Source organism: Trichomycterus rosablanca, chromosome 13, assembly GCF_030014385.1.
Source record: "Trichomycterus rosablanca isolate fTriRos1 chromosome 13, fTriRos1.hap1, whole genome shotgun sequence".
NCBI lineage: Eukaryota > Metazoa > Chordata > Actinopteri > Siluriformes > Trichomycteridae > Trichomycterus > Trichomycterus rosablanca.
The window spans coordinates 33996700-34014526 of NC_086000.1; the positions used below are offsets into that span (position 1 = coordinate 33996700).

General features: G+C 37.9%; 2 protein-coding genes across 2 annotated transcripts in view; both read right to left on the bottom strand.

The window, feature by feature from the left end:
* The window catches only part of adck1 (aarF domain containing kinase 1), a 202791-nt gene extending 199303 nt beyond the window's left edge, over positions 1-3488 (bottom strand). The window contains exons 1-2 of the mRNA XM_063007546.1: positions 3357-3488; positions 2221-2304 (exon numbers count right to left, since the gene is read on the bottom strand). Of these exons, the coding sequence (XP_062863616.1) occupies positions 2221-2304; positions 3357-3488 (216 nt within the window). The remainder of the gene's footprint in view (positions 1-2220; positions 2305-3356) is intronic.
* An 8717-nt stretch (positions 3489-12205) lies between these two features.
* slirp (SRA stem-loop interacting RNA binding protein) lies at positions 12206-17536 on the bottom strand. The gene is made up of 4 exons (XM_063007588.1): positions 17457-17536; positions 13279-13337; positions 13088-13195; positions 12206-12408 (listed from the first exon to the last, which is right to left on the bottom strand). Exons 1-4 carry the CDS (start codon positions 17521-17523, stop codon positions 12340-12342), a joined length of 303 nt encoding a protein of 100 aa, XP_062863658.1. The 5' UTR covers positions 17524-17536; the 3' UTR covers positions 12206-12339.
* Between the last annotated feature and the right edge of the window lie 291 nt (positions 17537-17827).

Here is a 17827-nt window from a genome sequence, read left to right on the forward strand (position 1 = left end):
TCAACTTTATTGTCATTGCTCAGTTCAAGTACAGGCAATAAAATGCTGTTAGCATCAACTAGAAGTACAAATAGTAGCATTTTGCAATATACTATATCACCAAAACACATGACTATGAGGTTTTTGGACAATAACATTTCTGTAAACAATAACATGAAGTTGGAAACCCATTTGTGGCTCCAAAAGCTTTTCTGGAAAGGATTTTCAGAACATTTTGAAGTGTGTTTCTGGGAATTTGTACCTATTTAGTCAAAACAGCATTTTTAAGGTCGGGTACGGAAGGCCTGGCTAAAGATTAGTCTTCCTGTGAACTGAATCTCAGGAGAATGTGGGTCATAGCTAGATTCAACAAATAAATTCTACTTTATTGGCAATGCTCAGTACAAGTACAGGCAATAAAATGCAGTTAGCATCTACCAGAGGTGCAAAGAGTAGCACTGTGCAAAGCCTGAACAGAGTGTAAGAGTAGAACGTATTGTCAAAATATGTGGACACATGACCATGAGCTTTTTGGACAATAACATTTCTGTAAACAATAATATGAAGTTGGAAACCCATTTGTAGCTCTTAAAGATTTTCTGAAACATTTTGAAGGGTGTTTCTGGAAATTTGTACAATGTACAATGTTTGTAAAGTAAGGTACTGATGTTTGATGACATCAGTGTGGCTTAAAATTATTCTTCCAATTCATCCCAGTAGTGATCAGTGGGGTTGGGTCAGATCTTTGCACAGGCCACTATAGTTTCTCCACACCAAACTCATCAAACCATGTGTTTATTGAAATTGCTTATGTATAGCATGGGAGAGGTCATGCTGAAACATAAACGGGCCTTTCATAAACTATTGCTACAAAGTTAAAAGCATATGATTTATTTTATATCATATTTTGTGTAGAGCAGGGGTGCCCATACTTTCGAAGCTTGCAATCTACTATTTAAGTCGACAGGTCATCGCGATCTATATTTTTGAAAAGGTCAAAATCATTGACTCATCATTTTTAAAAAAGCTTTAAAACATTTGTAAATGCGCTTCAGTTCCTACATTAATATTCAGCTTTACAGGGCAAGCGACTGAAAAATCACCCTAACCTTATTCTGATCATTTGAACTGAATAGTGTCAGCCAGGTTTATGTAGTCTGAACAGTAGCTGCTGATGCCAATTCTCAAGCAGGCTTTAAAGTGTTTATTAGTAATAGTGGATCTATATTTAGACTTGATTATTTTCATGTGGGAAAAGGCTGATTCACACAAGCAGGTTAATCCAAGAATGCTGTCAAATATGTGGCACATTTTTATGTTTGGATATTTTTCCTCAGCCAGCAAGTTCCAAAATTGTCCAGCAGAGGCGCTTGACTTCATATAAATGTCATTTATACGAATATTCTCCATCAGCTTTTTCCACGTATGAACGAAACAGTCGTCAGTGTTCTTGACTGTTGACTGTTGTTTTTGGTTTCTTCGTGCTTGGTTGTGCACTCATCTTCACAAGCAGTGTAGGTTACAAAAGGAAAAACGCAAAAATGGCACAAACTGGCTACTGATGAACGAAAAGTTTCTAGATTAGCAGTGCTTTAGGTGGGCTAAGGCGTAGCTAAGATAATAAACCACATATTAAAGAAACAGTGGCCACATTTCATGTTAATCATGTTGACCTGTTTGAATGAGGTGTGATCTACCAGCATGCACAATCGATGAATTGAGAACCCCTGGTGTAGAGGAAACACCTGAGCTTAATAATTTATGGCCTCATAATGTATATATGTATATGTAGACGGAGTAAATATGGACAATGACTGAATGGTGAGAATATACTGTATAGTTTAGGAGTAAATAAGATCAGTGTGTGCTGTGCTTTGTGGGCAGCAGTTTTTAACTGTGGTGTGGAGTTTAGCTGTGTGATGGATGAGGGTTAGGGCACGGATACTTGTGTATCTAATCCCAAAAGTTAGGAGGTTATACGATGTGTGACTGGGGTGGGAAGATGTCCCTGATGGTGCTGTGTGCTCTGCATACACCGAACTGGTGCTCTGCGTTTCTGTGATGAGCTGAACATGTAGGGTATGTTTTTGGTTTGGTATTTATATTGGAGTGTATGTCATGTAATATATTATTGGTTTGTGTGTTTCATCGTGTTTGCCAGAGGTTTCGGGTGTATGCAATTACCATGGGCTTGATATCTGCTGGTGGAACCTGGTAAAGAACATAATAAAACAAACATACCTCTGACTTGACCAGCCAGTACTCCTTGGTCCCGTACTGAACGTTTCGCAGAGCTGTGATGTAGTCATAACTGACGACTGCCGTCTGAAACACAGGTTCATATTGTTTTACCAAACTGCTAGCGACTAGTGGTCTGAGGCTTTTGCTATAGACTAGATAATCAAAATCCTCATTGCATGGCTGTTTAAGCCACAACTAGTCTTGTGAAAGTGAAAAAAGTACTAAGCATCCGATAATAATGATGTTAAATGTTTTCTAACAAACAAAAAATTTTATATTAGAAAGTGATTATTTATTCATCAGTTCAAGTTTTTTATGTCAAACACAGTTGTGGACAATTTTGTATCTCCAGTTCACCTCACTTGAACGTCTTTAGACTATGGGAGGAAACCGGAGCTCCCGGAGGAAACCCACGCAGACACGTGGAGAAAATGCAAACTCCACACAGGAAGGACCCAGTCCCCTCCACCTGGGGATCAAACCCAGGACCTTCTTGCTGTGAGGCGACAGTTCTACCCTTCGAGCCACCGTGTTGCCCTTAGAAAGTGATTAAATGATTCCTTTCAGCTGCTCCTGTTAGGAGTCACTACATCATTTGTCTGAGTATTGTATTTCATTTGGCACAGGCTCGTGACTGGCATTATGGGTGATTCCCCCAGTGCTCCGGCACTGCTGTTACCGTTAGGCCACACAATCTCACAATATTTGAGAATATGTTCTACTAAACAAAACACCCGGCCGGACGATAGAACCTGCTGAGATTCGAACCCAGATCTCAGCAGAGGTGGACTAGCATAATAAGTTGCTGTGCCACTTGAGCATCACACAGTATAACACACTCTCATAAACTGAATTATAACATAATTTATTTATTTAATGGGATTTTTTACATGAGAAAGTACAACTAGTGCAGTGGTAGCTCAGTGGATAAGATACTGGACTAGTAATCAGAAGGTTGCCGGTTCAAGCCTCAATACCACCAAGTGCCACTGTTGGGCCCTTTAAGCAAAGTCTGAATTGCTTGTTCATTCATAATTGTAAGTCGCTGTAGATAAAAATGTCTGCTAAATGCTGCAAGTGTAAATTTACAGGTAACTTACAAGACTTATTTGTATTTTCCCATGAGAAGATCTTACCGTAGCAGCCGCTCTGCCAAATCTGATGATGCTGAGGTCATTGAGGTCGACTTTCTGACTGTACAGATAAAATCCCGATGAGGCAAAGAGTGCAGTAGCAACAGAGGATACTTTTAGCAGCCTTCCAGCCATCTGAGGTACTGAAAAAACAAATACACAGACATGTCATTGATGCTTAAAGATAAATGTCATATAAAAGATAAAACACACTGTTTATATTTTGATAAGTCTATATTTATTAAAATAGTGTATTCATTACCTTATTGTTCAGACCATATACACTATACGACCAGAAGTATGTGAACACCTGACCATCATCTTGTTGGACATTCCATTCAAAAAATTATTTACATTAATACGTAGCTGACCCTCATTTACAGCTAGAACAGCCTCCACTCTTCTGGGAAGCCTTTCCATAAAATTGTAAAGTGTCTCTATAAGAATTGATGCCCATTTAGCCCAAAGGATATTTGGAAGGTCAGTGTAGTAAGGTTTGCTTGCAATTTATGTTCTAATTTATCTCTAAGGTGTTACATAAGCTTGAGTTTAGGACTCTATGCCAGATGATTTGTACACATGGGCTCAGTCATGCTGGAACAAGATGAAGGGTTTTCTACCACACTGTTGCCAGATATTTAGAAACATATACTTTATTCTGAACACTTGTGAGTAATAGGTGCTGTTGAAGCAAATGGCCCTAATAATTGCAAAGTGTTTCCACATACTTGTGATCATATAGTGGATGTAAAAAATGGACCTGGTGCATTTAATGGCTGGAAGCCATAAAGGGTTTATTGCTGTAGCCATAAAGGGATGCACATAGTCAACAACAATGCTTCAACAGGCTGTGGCATTTAAACTAAGCTTGATCGGTATTGAGGGCCCAATGTGTGCAAAGAAAACATTCCCCCCCCCCATTGAACCACCAACAACCTGAACTGTTGCTCTGGTCATGGGCAGGTTGGGTTCATGGATTAATGCTGCTTATGCCAAATTGTAACTTTATCATCTGCAGCGCAGTAAATCAAAGGACAGTACAGTACACAATAACACACGAGTACACCAGGCTACTTTATAATACACCAGATTATAGTGCTTAATACATCAAACTACACTACAGTACACCACACTAAAATATAATACACCACTACAGTAAACCAAACTACACTATAATACATCAAACTACATGAGAGGACACCTCACTACACTATAATACACTAAACTACATTACAGTACATCACAACTGCACTATATTACACCAAACTAGACTACAGTACACCACATTACAGTATATTACACCAGACTACAGAGCAGTACACTGCATTACAGTACAATACACCACACTACACTGTAATACACCAAGCTACAGTGACATACACAACACTACACTATAATACACCATACTACACTATTATACACCACAATACACTATATTACACCACAATACAGTAAAGCTCACTACATTAGTACTGTACACTAGTCTGTTATATAAGCAACAGTCAATAAAGACTTACAAACGCTTATACAATACAGTGGTTAGCGAAATGACTATACTAATACCCAGCACCCTTACTTAATAAAACCGCTCCTACAGTAAACACGAGGACTGTTTATAACAGATGTAATTCATTACCTGTGGTCAGTATTTACCTTCATCTGCTCTACACACGATGTCATTCACTCACCGGTATATGTGACCTTCTACCTCCTGCGTGTGTTGAACGCAATGCATCATGGGAGCTGTAGTTTATAGCAAACCTTTCCCAGTAGCACGTTAATGAACGTTCTAGCTCTTTTTACTGAATTATATTAATTTGCACAAAATAATAGTACGATTTTGTCGATTTACCTCAAAGATGTACTGATCAGTATTTTATTGTTTTCACTAATAAAAATAAAGTGAAAATTGCTTAAAAAAAAAAAAACACGATTAAAACACACCAGCTGGCCGCTATATAACGGTCGTTTAAGTTACATTATCGAACTTCAACTAAAGTACAACTTTCAAACAAAAACATGGCAGATGTTTAAATAAATAACTGGGCTTCAACAATATACAGTATTTTATTGATAAATATTAACATGCTTTGTTATGGTCAAGGTCGCAAGTGTCCAGATCCACCGGAAAACACTGACCAAGAATACCCTGGACAGGGCACCAGTCCAACTCAAAACTTTAGCCATCCCCATCACCGACCGTGACATGGATAAAGCAGTTGATGAAAAAATGAAATGGAAACTATTTTCTAATGTATTCGAAAATATTGCAATGATAGGGCAGTTGTAGCCTAGCGGTTAAGGTACTGGACTAGTAAGCAGAAGGTCGCTGGTTTAAACCCCACCACTGCCAGGTTGCCACTGTTGGACCCTTGAGCAAGGCCCTTAACCCTCAGTTGCTTAAAGTGCGTACTGTAAATCGCTTCGGATAAAAGTGTCTGCTTAATGCTGAAAATGCAATGGTGAAATTATACAAACCTAAAACTGATGTAGTTTAGAGTATACTTAACTGATGGATCTACATACAGTGGATTCAATAATTCAGACCCTTAAGTTTTTGCACACTCCATTGTTTGTTGGATTGATCTTACGTAGTACTGTACAGGGTGTCTCTAACAGACATCCCAAGTTGCAAAAACTCATTTCAGGGAGGTACCCCTGGACCCGGACCTCGACCCCGACCCCCCCAAGCCCTAAAAAAAAAAAAAAAAAAAGCTTAAAAACCTCTCGCACACACCAAAGGATATGGGTGATAACAAAACTTTTAGGAGCTGCTAACTGAGCTACTAAGCTCCCAGCTCCCCAAACGTTCCATTTCGGTTGTGGGAAGGTTGCATTGGAATGTTTCCTCAACGTTATTTTGTCCAGTTTTCTTGATGTTCTCAGAACGTTTTTTTTAAAGTTATGAAAACGTTCATAGAACGTTACCTAAACCTTATTTGCAACCATAATTTAACGTTCTGGGAATGTTGTCTTGAAATGTTCCAAGAACATTTTAAATAAGGTCCTCTGAACGTTCCCTTAACGTTCCATTTTGGTTGTATGAATGTTTTATTAGAACGTTCATTCAACGTTATTTTGTCAGTTTTTTGTCAGTTTTCTTAATATTCTCAAGACATTTAATGCAAGTTAAAGAGCATACCCAAAAACATTTTTAAATGTTTTAAATGTTACTTTAACATACTTTTAACATAACTACAGATAATGTTAATCCAAGACAATGTTAATCCCTCTGTCTCTGTGATACAGTGGGGCCAAAAAGTATTTAATCAGCCATTGATTGTGCAGGTTCTCCTACTTAGAAAGATGAGAGAGGTCTGTAATTTATATCATAGCTACACTTCAACTATGAGAGACAAAATGAGAAAAAAAATCCAGGAAATCACATTGTAGGATTTTTAAATAATTTATTTGTAAATTATGGTGGAAAATAAGTATTTGGTCACCCACAAACAAGCAAGATTTCTGGCTCTCACAGACCTGTAACTTCTTTTTTGAGAAGCTCTTCTGTCCTCCACTCGTTACCTGTATTAATGGAACCTGTTTGACATTGTTATCTGTATAAAAGACACCTGGCCACAGCCTCAAACAGTCTACCATGGCCAAGACCAAAGAGCTGTTGACGGACACAAGGAAGAAAATTGTAGACCTGCACCAGGCTGGGAAGAGTGAATCTACAATAAGCAAGCAGGTTGGTGTGAATAAATCAACTGTGGGAGCAATTGTAAGAAAATGGAAGACATACAAGACCATTGATAATCTCCCTCAATCTATATATACAGTATATATATTATATAGTCATTAAGTATTTACTGCCACCTTCTAACCGTTAACTAACTTACAGTTATATATCACCAAATACAATTCTAATATACTACAGTCTTGAACCCTCCAACCCCCTCAGACATTACCATTAATTAAAAAAATATCTGAATCACTCTGATAACATTTGCTATGATGGTCTAATTCAAACAATTTATGTGATAATAATGACATAAACGGAGGCAAAAATCAATGCAAACATATTTATTTTAAAACATGTTTTATCATCATCAATCAAGTTCAATTGAATGAACGAAAAATGAAAAAAGAACAATCCCTCAATTTAAAATCAGTTAGAATATATTGTATTTATTATATGTTATCATTATTATTATCAAGCAATTAATTTAAATTAATCAATGGAAAATGGAAAAAATATATATAAATTCTAATGTAAATGAATAAATGGAAAATGGGGAAAAAAACAAATAAAGTTAGGTAGTAATTCAGGGCGTCTCTGCATTCTCCACCTGCAAAGTAAACAAAGAGGTTTTTTTAAGTATTTCTGCATATTTATCAGTACATGTAAAACATTTTGCACTGTAACCAAGTCATTCTGGGCAGTTAAAATGCAAAGCTTCCTTGAAGTTATGTTGCAGTCTTTAATTTAATTTAAGTCTTCAATGTGCAAGAGGTGTCTGTGACTCTTTTTTAATGGTTGAATTACTCGTATGTGTGATTTTACAGTGAAAATCATGAAATAGCATTATTTCATGAGGTACATGGCGGTATTACTATGCCATAAAATAATTAAACAACCAGCTTGATTAAACAAAATTAAGAAGGGAAATCATACTAGTGTTGTGGATGTTTTAATATTTATTTAAATATTGTTTTTTTTTTAGATATTGTGTCTGTTTTTGTATTTTAAATAATCCAATTAGCAATTAATCAAAAACATAATCACCAGATTGATTAGGAAAATAGTCAATAGTTGCAACTCTACATGTGAAATGAAGCATTTTTGTTTTGTGCATACAAGTTAGTTTAGGATTATAAACTGTTCAGATTCAGACAAATGTAGGATATATGTCACATTAAAAAGCTACGGAGAAAAAAAAGACAACCGAGTAAAAGTGTCAGTATAAGAGTTGTAGTGTGTAATGTGGGTTACACTTGATAAAATACAACTTGTTTTGGAGCAATCTGATGAATTTTTTTTAAAGCTATTGAAGTTATTAATATGCTGAATACATTAAATGCTATTGAAGTTATGAATAAAAATCTGTTTTTTATTATGTAATAAATGGTAAAAGTGTCATTATAAGAGTTGTACTGTAGTATGTAATGTGGGTTACACTTGATAAAATACAACTTGTTTTGGAGCAACTTCATAAATATTTTAAAAGCTATTGAAGTTATTCATATGCTAAATACTTTAAATGCTATTGAAGTTATGAATAAAAATCTGTTTTTTATTATGTAATGAAGGGTAAAAGTGTCAGTATAAGTTGTAAGAGTAATAAAATTCTCTTTTTTGTTATGTAATAAAGGGTAAAAGTGTCAGTATAAGAGTTGTAGTATGTAATGCGGGTTACACTTGATAAAATACTTGTTTTGGAGCAATTTGATGAATTTTTTTAAAAGCTATTGAAGTTATTAATATGCTGAATACTTTAAATGCTATTGAAGTTGAATAAAAATCTGTTTTTGCACTGATGAAGGACTAGAGGATGACTAACACAAACTGTGCAGCAACAGATCAGCTATTGGTTGCTTCCTCAATCTGTGCTCTTCTCTGTACTTGCATTCTTATGGACTTGAGAAACATCATCATTCGCAGCCCAAGTACTGTTCCATTTAAATGTTCACATCTAGCAGAGTACAGTCCATATAACCAGATGTTGTTCTTGCTCACCCATATTATCAAGAATGCATCACCACTCTCACTCTATAAACTTACCTGTTATGGCTCTGATTGCGAGTCAGCAGCTGGTTTGACTGGTCAGATTAAATCTTTCACTTGGGAAGAGCACTTTTCTTACAGTCTCTTGGTACAACTCTCTTGGCTGCAATATGGTATTAAACTCTATGAATGTTTTTTTATAGTAGCAGCAACTGAAAAAAAGATCTTTAAAAAGAAAAGAAATACTTTTATGGTCACAACATTGATTGAGCCTAAGCAGGAGTTAAAGTTACATTTTTATGGTGCACAAAATATTTATTTCTGAAAAACATGACTTACCTTCACCTGCGCTAATGCACTGTCTCAGACAGATGTTCTCTCTCTGTAACTTCTTTATTTTATGCTGCAGTACATCTATTTTGCAGAGTAGCTCAGGTGAACACACCCAACAAAATGTGATAACAGTCAGGGCTTTAAGCATACAGAGATGGGCGAGTGGGCACAAAGGTGGATGAATGAATAGATATTGTCAGCACCAAAACTGAAAAAAGCGAGTTGTTCTACAATATATTTTTACACAAATATATTTTTAACACAATATATTTTAATAAAAAAGTCAACTAGCACTTACTTCAATTTATTTAGGATATGGGCTACAAAAACATTGACGTTGTGTGAATCTGGTTGTGGAGCAGTGTACTAAATGTCAAACTTGTTGCCACTATTATAAACTTGAATATGGGCGACCCATCCTTTTGTGCTGATGTGAATGAAGGCAAATACACTGAGACTCTCTCTACCTCAGCAGCTCTCCTTGACATGTGGCCATTTTGCTGGAATAAAAAAACCTGTTTTTAATTTCATATTCTACAATAACTGAACACGATGGTACAAATGCAGGGTTTTAACTGGGTTGTTGGTGGGCTTAGGTGGTTTAAAGCACACATATAACCTATTATTTGAAAGAAAATTTTGGACCTTCAGTATTTTAAGTGTAACATGCAGGTTAACGTCCACATTTAATTAATGTGTACAGATATGTGTATAGATATGTCATCAAAGGTGAATTGTCTCGTAAGAGATGTTAAAAGCATTTACAAACTTCTCTATGTTCATTTCTAAGTAATATTATCTGTAAACCTAAAATCATTAAAAGTCATAAGTTTATTATAGTGCAGTTCAGCACAATAACAGCACTATAAACTAAGCAATTGCACCAGTCTTAACAAGCATTACTAAGTATTTAAAATGCACAGTGAGAAGGCTAATGTTAACGTTTAGCTAACGTCCCAAGTTACTCATTTGAAAACGTTTCATGCTGATACCTGGGTTGTTTTCGACTTTCTACAATGACCACTTACATATAACATTACACATTGAACAGAATATTTATCAAGGTCACATAACATTTATATAACGTTCTATTAACGTTATTGTGAGAACGTTTGCTCATAACATTAGGAGAACTTTCACGTAACGTTAGGGAAAGTTGTGGGCTAACTGTTCGAGTCACAAACACATTAATGTGTACTACATAGTGAACTAGATAGTGTGAAAGATAATAGATTTATGTTCCCTACATAGTGCACTAGATAGTGTACTAGATAATAGACTTATGTTTCTTACATAATGCTTTAGGTAGCGTATTAGTTAACGGATTTAGGTTCCCTACATAGTGCACTAAATTGTATATCAGATAATGGATTTATGTTCCCAACACAGTGCACTAGATAGTGTATTAGATAACGAATTCATGTTCACTACATAGTGCACTACAAAGTATAACTAGATGATGATTTGTGTTCCTTACATAGTGAACTAGATAGTGTATTACATAATTAACTATGTTCCCTACATAGTGCACTAAATTGCATTGGGTGCCTAGGTATCAGTGCACCCTCAGTGCCAGTCCCAAGCCTGAATAGATAGACAGGTTATGTTAGGAAGGGCATCTGGCCTAGATGTTTTGCCAAATCAAACATAAAGATGAACGGTCCACTGTGGAGATCCTTAATGGGAGCAGCTGAAAGGAATTGTTCCTTCAATATTGTACATATTCCTATTAAGTCACAAAAACTCATTCAGAAATCACTGATATCCAAAGACTGACATGATATGAAGTGTATGTTATCTTTTGACCTTAATTGTACAGTATTTATATGGAGATGATATGGAGTCATTTAGAAAGATGATTTGTTTGTTTGTTTATTAGGATTTTAACATCATGTTTTACATTTTGGTGACATTCATGACAGGAACGGTAGTTACTCATTACACAGGATTCATCAGTTTACAAGGTTATATTGAACACAGTCATGGACAATCTAGTGTCTCCAATTCACCTCACCACTTGCATGTCTTTGGACTGTAGAAGGAAACCCACGTGGACACGGGGAGAACATGCAAACTCTACACAGAAAGGACCCAAACCGCCCCATCTGGGGATCGAACCCAGGACCCTCTTGCTGTGAGGTGACAGTGCTACCCACTTAGCCACCGTGCCACCCTTAAAAAGATGAACTTGCACATAGTCATATGTATTTATGTATATATGACAGAGGTGTTCCATCTGTCGTAGATTATAATTAAAAAGTCGATGGTTTAACATGCAAACTAAGCCTGTTCCAACTGAGATTTTAACCAACGACCATACAACATTAATGATTTATGGAAACACCGCAAATATTTATTAAGGACCTGTCCAACAATTAATCCTTAACATGCAGTTTATCAGTGTGCCACTGATAATGCATCTCCAGTTTGTTGATGCATGAAAATGTAGGACAACTATAGGATAGTATAGTAAATAGCATATATTTTGTATAATAATACATTATATGTAAATGTTATTGTAAAATCAGCAATCATAAAACAAACCAACCCTTTTTTTTTTTTTTCATCACCCACGTTGTCCTGTTCAGGGCTGTGCCAAGTCCAGTTCCACCAGTAAACTTTGGCCGCAAGGCAGGAATACCAAGGTTTTCTATTATAACAAGGGTTTCCTCTTTCAACTCACGGCTTATTTTTCCAGTACAAGAATTTCCATACCGAGTTCACATATTACAAAGAATGTTTGCTCAGTAAGTTTGTCTATAACAGAAGAATTGCCTATTCTCATATTGCTAATATTTAAAGCTGAAAACATTATTTTAAAATGTTCATAGAAAATAAACATACAAGCAGGTTTTTGACAGTACATTTATTTTATAACTGAAAACCCTTTTAAATATAGAACATTTCCAATTCACAGATACAAGTCACACATAAATGCACAAAGAAAACTAACAAAAAAGATGATTTTATAGACTCAGTGTTCCTTCAGCTGTCTTCTGCTTCCTTGGTCACTTTTTTGCCTATGAACTGCTTTCTGTTCTTCTGAACTTGAAGCTACATTTGGAAAGACAATTAAAACATATTAACAAAATATAAGACTATAATAAATAAGATGTTTTCAAATGCTTTTGTTAGGTGAACCAACTTTTAAAGCTGAAAAATCTCCCAACCACAAGCTTACTCCTTTCAGCTCCTCACTATGCATCCATAAGTGAGTCCTTTACATCTCAAATATAAGTTCATATAGCTGAAATTAAATTGCCTAAGCTAATAAAATTACAATGTTAGTTAGAACTTTCTTTAAACAGGAATTAGTACTAACACTCCTTTTGCATTCTCATGTGGATAGAAACAACATCTATTTTTTGTCATCATATATGGCCATGATCAATCAGTGATAATATGGGCAAGCAAATCCCTGTATGTATGACTTAACAGGAGGATATTACAGAACACAATTACAGTAAAATAAATGTGCTTGTTTCCACACCTCACATAGTGTATCTTGTGCTCAAAAGGAATGGGGACAGTGGTCAGCAATTAGAGCACTGGATTGTTGTTTGGAAGGCCCTTGGTTCAACACATGACCTCCAGGTTGCCACTGTTGGGTGACTAAGCATGGCCCATACCTCTCAGCAGCTTGCATTGTATTCGGTCACAATTTAAAGTCGCACTAAATAAAAAGCATTGGTGAAATACCATATCTGAAAATGTTTAAACTGACAGACTGTACCTTGGTGCTCTCAATAACATGATGGTCTTGTTGAAGAGCATTCTGCAGTCCTTCCTCTGATGAATAGCCAATCCAACAGAAGCCCCTGTGAAAGCCTGTTTCTTTATCCTGGTGAGGAAAATAGTCAGTTAACGCATTTTAGCCAAAATGTTTCCTAACAAAAACCGAGTAGAGCTGCTTGATATACTTACAAAAGGCAGGAGACATTTCTTCACATGGCCAAATTGCCCAAAATATTCTTTAACCTCCTCTGAAAATGAAATGGAAAAACATACATTAAAAATGATCCAGCCTTTTATTTCATCTGGATCCATCTGACGATTGTCTGTATTAATGAAAGCACATCACTTACAAACAAGATATTTAAGAACTGTTGTTGGGGAGAAAAATCTTGCTGAATGTACTTTTGTAAAACATATTTTATAACTTAAATTTATTTCTAAATTTAAAAGATTTAAATGAAATTGAATTATTTAGAGAAGAAACTGATTTAGGTTAAATAAATAAATGCATTTTTACACAGGCATTACATCAGCAAAATGTAAAGCATCTTTTTACATATCACAGCATTTAGGCATTGGTGGGTTTGAACCAAAGACCTTTCAATTACTAGTCCAGTACCTTAACCGCTGAGCTACCACTGCCCCAATTGCTATTAAGGTTTCACTAATGCCAGTCTACAGACCACTGGTTAAAGTTACCAAACCAGTTTGCAAACAGATACGAGTGTGGCCAGAAGGGTCTTCAGAGGCACTTCAGGACTGTTTTAACACCACAGACTGGAATATGTTTAAACAAGCTGCTACCTACAACACCACCACCACTGACCTCCAAGAATACACAGATACTGTCTGTGCCTACGTCACCAAATGTGTTGATGATGTAACTGACTTTAAGACCATCACCGTTCGGGGCAATCAGAAGCCATGGTTGAAGGTGGAGGTTTTCAGACTTCTGAAAGATAGAAATGCTGCCTTCAGAGCTGGAGACCAAGAGGGGCTGAGGACAGCTAGAAAGAACCTATCCCACGGCATCAGAAAGGCCAAGAGGCAACACTCCAGGAGGATAGCACATCGCTTCAGCAACAGCAGAGACACGCGGAACCTGTGGCAGGGGATTCAGACCATCACGGACTACAAGCCCCCTTCGCAGACCTGTGACAGCACCACCACTCTGCTGAACGTCTTCTTCGCTCGGTTTGAAGCATTCAACAACACGCCTGCACTGAAATCTCCAACCCCTTCTGACGACCTGGTGCTGAAGCTGTCCCCGGACAGCGTGAGAAGATCATTCAGCAGGATCAATGCATGTAAAGCTCCTGGTCCTGACAACATTCCTGGTCGTGTGCTAAGGGACTGTGCGGGGGAACTTGCAGACGTCTTCACTGACATCTTTAACATCTCACTGAGTCAGGCTGTTGTTCCTACATGCTTTAAAGCCACCACCATCATCCCTGTCCCGAAGAAGGCGTCGCCCTCCTGTTTTAATGACTACCGCCCAGTTGCACTCACCCCCATCCTCATGAAGTGTTTCGAACGGCTAGTCATGCAACACATCAAATCGGTCCTTCCCCCCTCTTTGGACCCCTTTCAGTTAGCATATCGGTCAAATCGATCGACTGATGACGCCATCTCCACTGTCCTCCACTCAGCCCTTACTCATCTGGACTCTAAAGACTCCTATGTACGAATGCTATTTATAGACTTCAACTCTGCATTCAATACGATCATCTCCCAACAGCTCATTCTCAAACTCGACAGGCTGGGGCTGAACACCTCACTGTGCAACTGGCTGTTAGACTTCCTGACTGGAAGACCACAGTCAGTACGGGTCGGCAGTAACACATCCAACACCATCGCTCTGAACACGGGGGCTCCCAAGGATGTGTGCTGAGCCCTCTCCTATTCACTTTGCTGACCCACGACTGCACACCATTGCACAGCTCCAACCTCTTCATTAAGTTCGCGGACGACACGACTGTGGTGGGTCTCATAAAGAACAATGACGAGACAAACTACAGAAGTGAGGTGAGTCACCTGTCCCAGTGGTGCAAACACAACAATCTTTCCTTAAACGTTGAAAAAACGAAAGAGATTGTTGTGGATTTCAGAAGATCATGCACACAACATGCTCCTCTGACCATCAACGGTGCTGCTGTGGAAAGGGTGAGCAGCACCAAGTTCTTGGGTGTGCACATCACTGAGGACCTCTCCTGGACTAATAACACAACATCTCTAGCCAGGAGGGCTCATCAGCATCTCTACTTCCTCCGCAAGCTGAGAAGAGCCAGAGCTCCAGCCCCCATCATGTGTACCCTTTACAGAAGTACCATCGAGAGTGTCCTGACCAGCTGCATTACGGTATGGTGCGGTGCCTGCACCGCGTCCTGCCGCAAGACCCTCCAACGCATCGTGAGAGCAGCTGAGAAGATCATTGGCACCTCTCTTCCTACCCTCCACGAACTTCACAACACCCGCCTCACCCGAAAAGCCCTCTGCAAGGCAGGTGATTCCACCCACTCACTACACAGCTTCTTCAGTCTGCTGCCATCAGGAAGGAGACTGCGGAGTCTCCGGGCCAAGACCAGCCGACTGAGGGACAGCACCATCCACTAGGTGGTCAGGATCCTCAACTCGCTTCCTGTTCTGCTCCCCTCTCACGAACCTAACCCCCCCCCTCACGAACCTAACCCCCCCCCCGCCCATTAATACCAAAACTTACATCCCGATTATCTTTTCAACACACATATCACTTTAATCTATAATATAATAGATTTTGCACTGCCGTCGTAATTAACTGGTTTTTAACAAAGACTTCATAATCTGCACTGCCACTTTAAATGCCTAAGTTTTTATATTGGGACTTCTATTTTTAAAATTCTTCAAGTGGTCATTTTTACTTCTATATTTTCATATTTATGTCAGTGTATATATACTGTATATTTGCGCTTCAGAGTGTGTTTATTCTTATTCTATTTTTATATTATTTTATTCTAGTTAATTAATGTTTTATGTTGCACCATGGGTCAGAGAGTAACGCAATTTCAATCCTGTACATATTGCAGTTTTGACAATAAAGCAACTTTGACTTTGACTTGACCCCTGTCTCTTCTGAGACAACTTTCAAATCAAATGGATGGATGAATGCTAAGCCCATGCACATTTATCAGTCTTGCCATGCCATGTGTGCATGGTTTCCACATGTGCTTAAATTGAAGGGTGGCGGTGTGTGCCAGTACTCCACCTATTCAAACGTTGCCAGGTGTATTAGCTGGTATCAGCAAATCATTAAGCATTACATTCTGAATTAATGTAACTTAGACTAGCATTAGCATTACAAAGTACAAATAGCCCAGAACCTGTTATGAGGAGAGGGCAAAAGTACATGCAGCTCGTGAGAAATGTAGATGTGCCGGCCCGGTACTGCATATTGGTGAGTACGGGTCCACTTCAAGGACTGGTTTTCACTCCATTTATAAGCAGTACATGATCCAGCATGGGCTGTTTTGCCATCCAAAGCTCAGACGTACACAGGGAAGTTGTGATTTGTAACAAATGACAGTGGAAGCTCAGCAGTTAAGGTAGTGGACTGGTAGTGGATCTAGAAGAAGTAGAAGTAAAAGAAGATCTACTGCCATGCTGATACTATTGGGCCCCTGACCCTCAATTTCTTGCCTTGTATTCGATCACAATTGTAAAATAAAAATGTCTGCTTACTGCCATATATGTAAACCCACCTACATTTACATTTTCATCATGTAGCAGACACATATCCAAAGTGACTTACAGTACTGTGACACTATTTTGTCTAAGCAATTATAGGTTAAGGGCCTTGCTCAAGGGCCCAACAGTGGCAACCTGGCAGTGGTGGGGCTTGAACCAGCGACCTTTCGATTACTAATCCAGTACCTTAACCACTAAGCTACAACTTCCTAAATTTAAATGTTTTTCTTTTTAATGTAAGAAAGATGTTGGTACTAGAGTCAGTATATGTTCAATGGCAACTCCCGCCCCCGCACTATGATTGGCTTATTATAACATGATTAGCCAATAAGCGTCTTAGAAAACCAGTACGCTAGGAAAGAAGGCGGGACATGTCGGAATAGCACGCTTTCTTTTATGATATACAACTATGAACATTACAGTTTTACAGTTATAGTTTACTATAAACAGCTTTGTGATAAACACATGACACTGAATCCGGTAAATACGCCAATTTGTAAGAACACGCATTAAAAATCTGTCATTGAACCACTTGGTTTCTCTGGCAGGAATATAGTAACTCAGTAAAGTCTGAATATTTGACCATTTAACTACTATAATCATATTTAACATAAAAAATATATATTATTTGCCATTTAAACACTTACTTGTCGCTACAGTCCATGGAATTCTGGACACGAAAACCTCGAACACCTTCTTGCTGGGTGCCGCCATGTTTTGTCCTTGAAAAAAAAATGCACCCAGTATCCAACGTGACCCTTACCACGTGACACTGCCAGGCGTCTCCTAGTAATATATTGTTTTCATAATTAATATAAACAAACAGAACCGCCAATTTTTACATTTAAATGATGTAATAACATAGGAAATTAGTTAATTCATATTTTACAATAAAAGCATTTCCATTTTAATGTTACAACTTGACAGGTCGTAGGTCTGTGGTTGCGTCTCAAACTACATACTAGCGCACTACATAGTATGTTAGATTACTGTCTTTGTTGCTACTACTCTTGTGCAC

Bases quoted from the DNA above. Each gene is read 5' to 3' on its own strand.
- slirp (XM_063007588.1), bottom strand. From the start codon at position 17,523: ATGGCGGCACCCAGCAAGAAGGTGTTCGAGGTTTTCGTGTCCAGAATT. The intron at 13,338-17,456 runs GTAAGTGTTTAA...TTTCATTTTCAG, and splicing joins TCCATGGACTGTAGCGACAA to AGGAGGTTAAAGAATATTTT. The intron at 12,409-13,087 runs GTACAGTCTGTC...TTCCAAATGTAG, and splicing joins ATGTTATTGAGAGCACCAAG to CTTCAAGTTCAGAAGAACAG.